General features: G+C 37.0%; 1 protein-coding gene across 2 annotated transcripts in view; it reads left to right on the plus strand.

The window, feature by feature from the left end:
* The window catches only part of LOC122256653 (synaptophysin), a 26,208-nt gene that overhangs the window by 18,385 nt on the left and 323 nt on the right, over positions 1-7,500 (plus strand). For both annotated transcript variants that reach the window (XM_043021483.2, XM_043021482.2), the window contains 4 exons: positions 971-1,089; positions 1,240-1,432; positions 1,581-1,769; positions 5,549-7,500. The exon at positions 5,549-7,500 is cut by the window's right edge and continues 323 nt beyond it. In XM_043021483.2, the coding sequence (XP_042877417.2) occupies positions 971-1,089; positions 1,240-1,432; positions 1,581-1,769; positions 5,549-5,674 (627 nt within the window). In that variant the 3' untranslated portion in view covers positions 5,675-7,500. The remainder of the gene's footprint in view (positions 1-970; positions 1,090-1,239; positions 1,433-1,580; positions 1,770-5,548) is intronic.

The following is a 7,500-nucleotide window of genomic DNA, read 5'->3' on the forward strand; positions in this document are numbered from 1 at the left end:
CCCAAAAATTAATATTGACCAAAAATTATGATAGCCAAGCCTCCCATTTCTTAGAATATTATTATTGTTATTATTTTTTTTATTAATTATTTATGATTGTTTATTATTAATTAATTATGATTATTATTAATGATTTATAATTATTTATTATTAATGTCACCTCTCCTCTTTCTCTCCTCCCTCTCCCCTCTCCCCTCTCCCCTCTTTCTCTCTCTCTCTCTCTCTCTCTCTCTCTCTCTCTCTCTCTCTCTCTCTCTCTCTCTCTCTCTCTCTCTCTCTCTCTCTCTCTCTCTCTCTCTCTCTCTCTCTCTCTCTCTCCTCCCTTTCCCCTCTCTCTCTCTCTTTCTCTTCCTTCACCCTTCTCTCTCTCTCTCTCCTCCCACTCCTCTTTCTCTCTCCTCCATCTCCCCTCTCTCTCTCCTCCCTCTCCCCTCTCTCTCTCTCCTCTCTGACCCCTCTCTCTCTCTCTCCTCCCTGTCCCCTCTCTCTCTCTCCTCCCTCTCCCCTCTCTCTCTCTCCTCTCTCTCCCCTCTCTCTCTCTCTCCTCCCTGTCCCCTCTCTCTCTTTCCTCCTTCTCCCTCTCTCCCTTTCCTTCTCCCTCTCTCTTTTCTCTTCTCTTCTCTTCTCTTCTTTAAGGGGAAGGGAAATAGTAAAGAGGGAAACAATTGCACTTGGAACTAGGTGATCTACTGTATGTAGCTTCATAGGTATTTAATTAAGTGCATGTTGACCACTGCCTTCTTTCATGGCACCTCATGCACAGATGTGTTTTGTTTCAGAGTTTGTGGGAGAGAGACTGATTTTCAACACTGACAAACCTTTTGCCTATATTTTTAAGGAATTGGATGGTAAACTATTGGATATATATGCAAACTTTATTTCTTAGATATTAAAATAGTATAGGCAGAAAAAATAAAATTAATAAGAATCAACCATAGGATCTTGTGTACTGATTTATTTCTCTTTTCAGGTATTTGGTATAAGTGCTTTTGCAACAACCACCAGTTTTAGCACTAAATTCTCATTTCTGATGAATTGTCCCGACTCTAAGACTGTATCAGTATCTGGAATTGTAGACTATCCATTTGCGTAAGTTTTTTCTTGTTTAATGATTTTGGAAAGGTGTTGTCATCCAGACTAGGTAAAATAAAATCAATGTTTTTAGATTGAGATTTCATATGAATAAGAAAAGCAGTTTAATCCAACTGGGGTACTCTAAGGTTTCTTTGAATATTGCAGAGTCGATTCAGAGAACCAGAAGGTCGAAACATGTGATAAACTTGAGGAATTGTATATAAGTGGAGACTTTTCATCAGATGCAGAATTCTTTGTGGCAGTTGGAGTGTTAGCCTTCCTCTACATTATTGGAGCTCTGGTTCTCTATTGTTATTTGAGCCACATGTATGAAAATAATCCTCTTGTGCCGCTTGTGGTGAGTTCTTAGATTCTTTCTTCCTATATTTTTTTCTTTGTGAGTACTGTATCCATCACACCTTTGCAGACTTTTTGTTGTTGTACTATTGCAATGAGAATTTGAATGTATTTTAAAGCTTGCTGTAAAACTGTGATTTACCTTTCAGGATTGTGCTGCACACATTTTGTTTGCCATTTTGTGGCTGGCAGGAAGTAGTGCTTGGGCCAACAGTCTTACCAATCTAGGATATGCTACAAGTGTTAATAACATCATTGCTGAAAATCCAGAGTTCTGTAAAGCCGAGATCTGTGTTGCTGATAAGGAACCCAATTATGCAAAGCTAGTTATATCAGTTGTAAGTATGACTCTTTTTCTTTCTTGTTTTTCTTTTTTTCCGTAAAATATGAATTTGATACAGGAATAGTTTTCAGAGAAAGAGTATCAGATATGTATTTAGCTCTGTCCTGCAAAAGTACATATTAACCTTTCCTCATGAAATTGCTTCTTTTTGTACTACATATCAAAATATGCAGAATTAACCTCTCCCCCCCTCCCCTTGTGAGAGACCTCATTACCTCAGAGGACAACAGAAAACAATTGAAGTAGTATGGTAAACTAATCATAAAAAGTTTTATATTTTTACATAATGTTCCATAATGAAAATAATAAAATTATTGCTAGCAGGGTGCTTCGTTAAATCCCCTGGTATAAGCAAATCACATTCCAGTGTATTAATGAAAGTAAAGTAAGCCATCATATTATATACAACCTATATTCAGAAAGATCTCATACAGTATCCGGAAGAAAAAAAACATTCTAACAGAACTCAGCCATGATGCAGTATGCGCATCCTCAGATATGTCACGAGCACTAAAAGGACGCAGTATACTAATCCTCGTGTTCTAGAGGTTAAATGTGATAAAATAGGGAAAATGGGATATTAAAGGTGTATCAATCTCTATAGATTCCCCAGGAGCAAAGTGAGCAACCTATGTAAAGGGGTCTCTCATTGTTAACCCACAGCGGACGGGTGTCATTACATACATGACGTAGGAGCTTTGGCCTGACGACGGGCGTCCTGACGTACATGACGTACATGACGTTCGGGGATTTTGGATCACTGTGCTATTTTATTTTACTATGAAAAAGGAATGAGTGATGATGGCTACTGCAGTCATAATTACTATAATTACCGTAATACCGTGCTAGCTTAACGTCCAAAACCTAGGTGGCACCACTTTTTCCTAGCACCAGCACGAGAGAGAGAATGGCAGAGAGCCCCAAATGGCACCTCTAGCAAGCCCTAGAGCGATGACACACACTAATTGTTGCGAACTCTTGCACTCTAAGTTGACCGAGAAGGAGGTGCAGTCAGAAGGGAGAAGAACGGGATGTGGGAAAAGAAACTCAATCCATACCCAGTGTCTAAAATGTACTCCTGTGCCAATATGGATGCCTTTCTCTGTGGCACTCACAGTTACAAGCACAGGTTTCATTCCTCTTCCTTACCTCTTCTATTTATCTTTATTGTAGGTGGTTATATGTTTCGTATTCGTTCATGACAGCACAAAAATACGAAAAAAATATAGTTGCCTTTTGTCCTCCCATAAAACAGCAATACTTCTATCACACTGAGAATAAAGAAAATAATGAGCTAATATGGATAATATACTACAATTTTAGTCTACTGCAGCACTGGTAGAGCCTGTCATATGGCATATATAAGTCTCTAAACTCAATAAAACACACAAAAAAACAAAACACAAAAACCGCTCTAGTTTTTCAATGAATGACTGAAAGAGAGTGGGAATGTTCAAATTATAATGCTTCAAGCAGTCTCTCTTTAAAATAAAACTTATCCCGGAGGCTGGGCAAGCATATTTATCCCTGTCTGCAATGGGTTAAGTTGAATAATGTGAATACAAATAATTTTACATTCAACTCGTGTGTGGTCATAGCTCTTTTTTCATGCATAAAGTAGCAAAGTCTCTAAATTTTCAGAGGCATTGAAGCTCTATCATTCTCTACCTTAAGCATTATACACACATTAAAACGACACTTCGTTTCCCATCACTATCCTACTGATCATGATGGAAGATTATTTCTCTGGTTACCATTTATATATGCATTTTAACCTTTACATATATTGCATTTTCAAGATGGTAAATACCAACAACTTGATGAAATGCAGTATTGGCTTAGTTTTGTTATTATTTATTTATTATTCACATTATTAACCTGTTAACCTGTTATCGATGGGTGACGTGTTTGTTCGTCATACATGACGCAGGAGCTCTGGCCTGATGACAGGCGTCATGATGTCTAGGGATTTTCGATCACTGTTTTTTTGTTTTTATTGTGCTATGAGTAATGAGTGAATGATAATGACTATTGCAGTCATGAATATTATAATTGCTGTAATATTAAGCAAAATGGGTTTCACCTAACATCTAAAATCTAGATGGCAATACATTATTCTAGCACCAGCAGGAGAGAGAGCCTTGAATGGCACCCATCTATGGTATCTAGGAAGCACTATTTTAAAGAGCGATGGCACATAGCAAGTTGATGACTGCTTGCTCTAAAGTACCACAGATAAAGGATGTGCAGGGAGAACAAAAGGAGGAAGGTGACTCAAACCATGCCCAATGTCTACAATGTGCCCCTGAGCCAGTAGGGATGCATTTTACTGTGGCACTCAGTCATAAGCACATGTTTCCTTCCTCTTCCCCTCCTAATCATGTTATCTTCATTGTGGATGGTTATATGTTTTATATTCGTTCATGACAACACACAAATACAGAAAAATAGTTTTTTTTTTTTTTTTTTTCTCTCTCCCCTAAAACAGCAATACTTCGATCACACTGAGTGTAAGGGAAAAAATGAGCAGATATGGACCCAACTACAATTTTAGTCAACTGCAGAATTGATAGAGCCTGTCTCTAAATACAGTAAAATGCAGAAAATATAAAACAAAAAAATAGCTGTATCTCTACAATTAGTGACTTAGAGAGTGAGAAAAGTCAAGATATCTTGCTTTAAGCTGCCTCGCTCTGAAATAAAACCCGTCCTGGAGCCTGGGTAAGCAGATATATCCCCCGTCCACAATGGGTTAACAGTTGAGTAATGTGGGAAGAGATAATTTGTCATGGCTATCCATCCAGCCACTGTGCCAGGTGATCAGGAACATAGTGTTTGGCCGCAACTAGAGCGGGCAAATAGCCTGAGGTGTTAGGCTTATGTGTTTGAGATGCCCCATTGGCAACAGATTAATGATTTATTTATCATTATTATGATTAAACAATTAACACTAAATTTAGATTTGCAACAAGCTTTAACTTGTTTCTTCCTTAAACCCAGTCGGCACGTTTTGTTATTTTTATAGGGTGAGCCAGGCTCGTGTTTGTGCGCCCTGATTACAACCATGCAAAGCCGGAATCGCCCCGGCGTGAATGGGTTAAACTGACAACGACAGGGTGGTTTTAGCTCCAATTTTGTCGAAATGGAGAGTTATTTCTAGTGTACGGGCCTAACACCTCGGGCTACACCATACACACCAGACCACCCAGAGTGCTGGCCATACTAAAAGCCATGACATTAATATCACATGATATGAGATCACTTCACTCAGAGTTAACAGGTTAAGTGGATTTTGATTCACATGATCAATAATGATATAAAGTGTTTAGTACAATATCTTCCTAAATATCTCAGAATAAGGGAAATCCTCAAATCATGCATTACCTATTCAGTATTCCAAGCAGAGTAGAGTGAGAAAACTGCTTGCAAGTTGTCACGCATGGTTGGGCTCTCAGAAAATAATCTGTGATGGATGGATACTGATCCAACCTGCTCCTGTCCATCTGTATCTATTCACTGCTAGTTTAGTCATTGCCGTAGACGTCTTATCTGACATTTTATCTCGAGACCATCTTTTATGGAATGTATCCCTTGATGGATAGTAGGGTTACTTGAAATGGCAATCTTTTTCATAAAAATCTTGGGAATGATGTTTTATTACTATTCTTATGGGATTCAGTGTAAGAAATAAGAGTTAAAAAGAATTGTAAAGCATTTTTTCTTTCTTTCTTTCTTTCTTTTTTTTCTTATATCAAATTCCTTGTATGATTACAGATTCTTGGATTCCTGAATGTGTTCCTGTGGGCAAGCAACCTTTGGTTCCTGTACAAGGAGACTCACTACTTCAAGGCTAAAGCCCAGAACCAGGCAGATGCCACAAACCCCATGGGAGCTGCTTGAGGTGTGCTGGGACAAGAAAAGGAGTTTGGATCACATTAAAGGAGGTGCATGAGCATTGTTGGTCACGCAGAAGTGCCCTCTTATTGTTTCATGTTTGCCAAACTCAGATTTAAGCATCTGAATTACATTTTTTTTTTTAGTATTTCTACATCTACTTTTCACTTTTTTGTATACAATATCAAGATGATTTGTATAATAGCAAGTCACCAGTGAATATATTTTTTAGAAGATTTTATGTACCTGAGTTCATGTTGATACGCAGTTGATTATGTGCGAGATATGAAAATGTAACTTCTGTTTAAAAGCTACACTCTTCTTCTGAATATCTTGTTAAGTTACATTTGAAATACTGACAATATACCTGAAAGTATTCAGTAACTTTATAGAAAAAAAATGTTTTTTTTACCATGAGCTCTACCTTGGTATCTTACACATTAGGGTTTATATTTCTTGTTTAACAAGCACACACAGTCAGAATCACATGAATAAATCAGACTTTGAACCAACACAGAACCAGTGTAAGTAGTGAGATTATTAATAGCAAACTTAAAAGCATGATTATTTTTTTAGGTGGTAGGCATCTGCTAAGGCAGTTGATCTCACAATTAAGGTTTGCAATTCAACACAACTTTATATAAAAATAAACATGCCTTTGATATTGCTCTTTCGTTTTACTTCTTGTCTGTTAACTGCTATATAGTGTAAAATTTTACCTTTCTATGTGACCCAACATTAGACCAAGATGTACAACATGGAGAAATGTAAGAATTCACGGAAATTATAAACTGTATAATTATCAACAGTATGTACATAATTCCATGCAGTTACATGAATTTCAATTATGAAGACAGTGTTGTCATTTGTGGTCTTTCAACTGTGTTTGTAGCTGATAGTTATTGTAATTGTAAGAACACATTTGTTATTGATGTTCCAATTCATAATTCAGTTATTTCACTTTGATATGAGTATAATAATGTGAAATAAATGTATAAGAATTCACTTTATCTTTGCAATACTGATCCATCCAGGACCTACCTGTTTGCCATTGCTCTTACATGGTTAGTTATCTGTGAATATTGGTGTGTGCTTGCATCTTGACAGACATATGCACTCATATTTACTCTTCCAGAAGAATAGGAGCTCTCATATGCAGACTGGTGCTTGTACATAACTTTTTTACAACCCCAAAAATCATAGTTGTGCCAAAACTGCTACATCTGAAGTCAGATGTTTGCCACCTCCTCATCACTAGAGGTGTGCCTGTCATGTAGTGTAGTAGCACACTTACAGTTTGATTGCAGCTACTACAATTTCTTGTACATGTTGTATCCTTAGTTGATTTTAGTCCAGTTGCAAAAATTTCTCTCAGGAAGTAGTTCCAGTAATAATGTCTTTGGCTATATTATGTAGATGATAATCATCTGTCATGTATGTGATGCAAGTTAATGTTGAGAATTTAATCTACTATCTCAGAGAGATGCACTAGGAGAGAGTTTATGCTGTATTTCATATTAACAACTTAGTTATAGAAGAAAGGATGTAAATAATAAAGCTTACAGCTTGTTCCAAGCACATAAGTACAGTTGTTCAGTTTTGTAAGTTTACTATTCTGTTTCATTGCCTTTCTTTCCATAAACAGATATGCCAAGAATTACCACTTTTTCTGATTGCTGACTTATACACTTATATCTAACTTGATATGATTTATTTTTGAGTGAAAAGAAACAAAAGATACAGAGAATGGCAGACAAGGAGGCGCTGGTTGGAAAAACAGTGGAAGACCAAAGTTGTTAATCAAACTGCTCTGTATGAATTCCTCATGTTGA

The sequence above is a fragment of the Penaeus japonicus genome, unplaced genomic scaffold (assembly GCF_977035675.1).
Source record: "Penaeus japonicus unplaced genomic scaffold, GWHDUDI00000001_assembly GWHDUDI00000009, whole genome shotgun sequence".
Taxonomy (NCBI): Eukaryota; Metazoa; Arthropoda; class Malacostraca; order Decapoda; family Penaeidae; genus Penaeus; species Penaeus japonicus.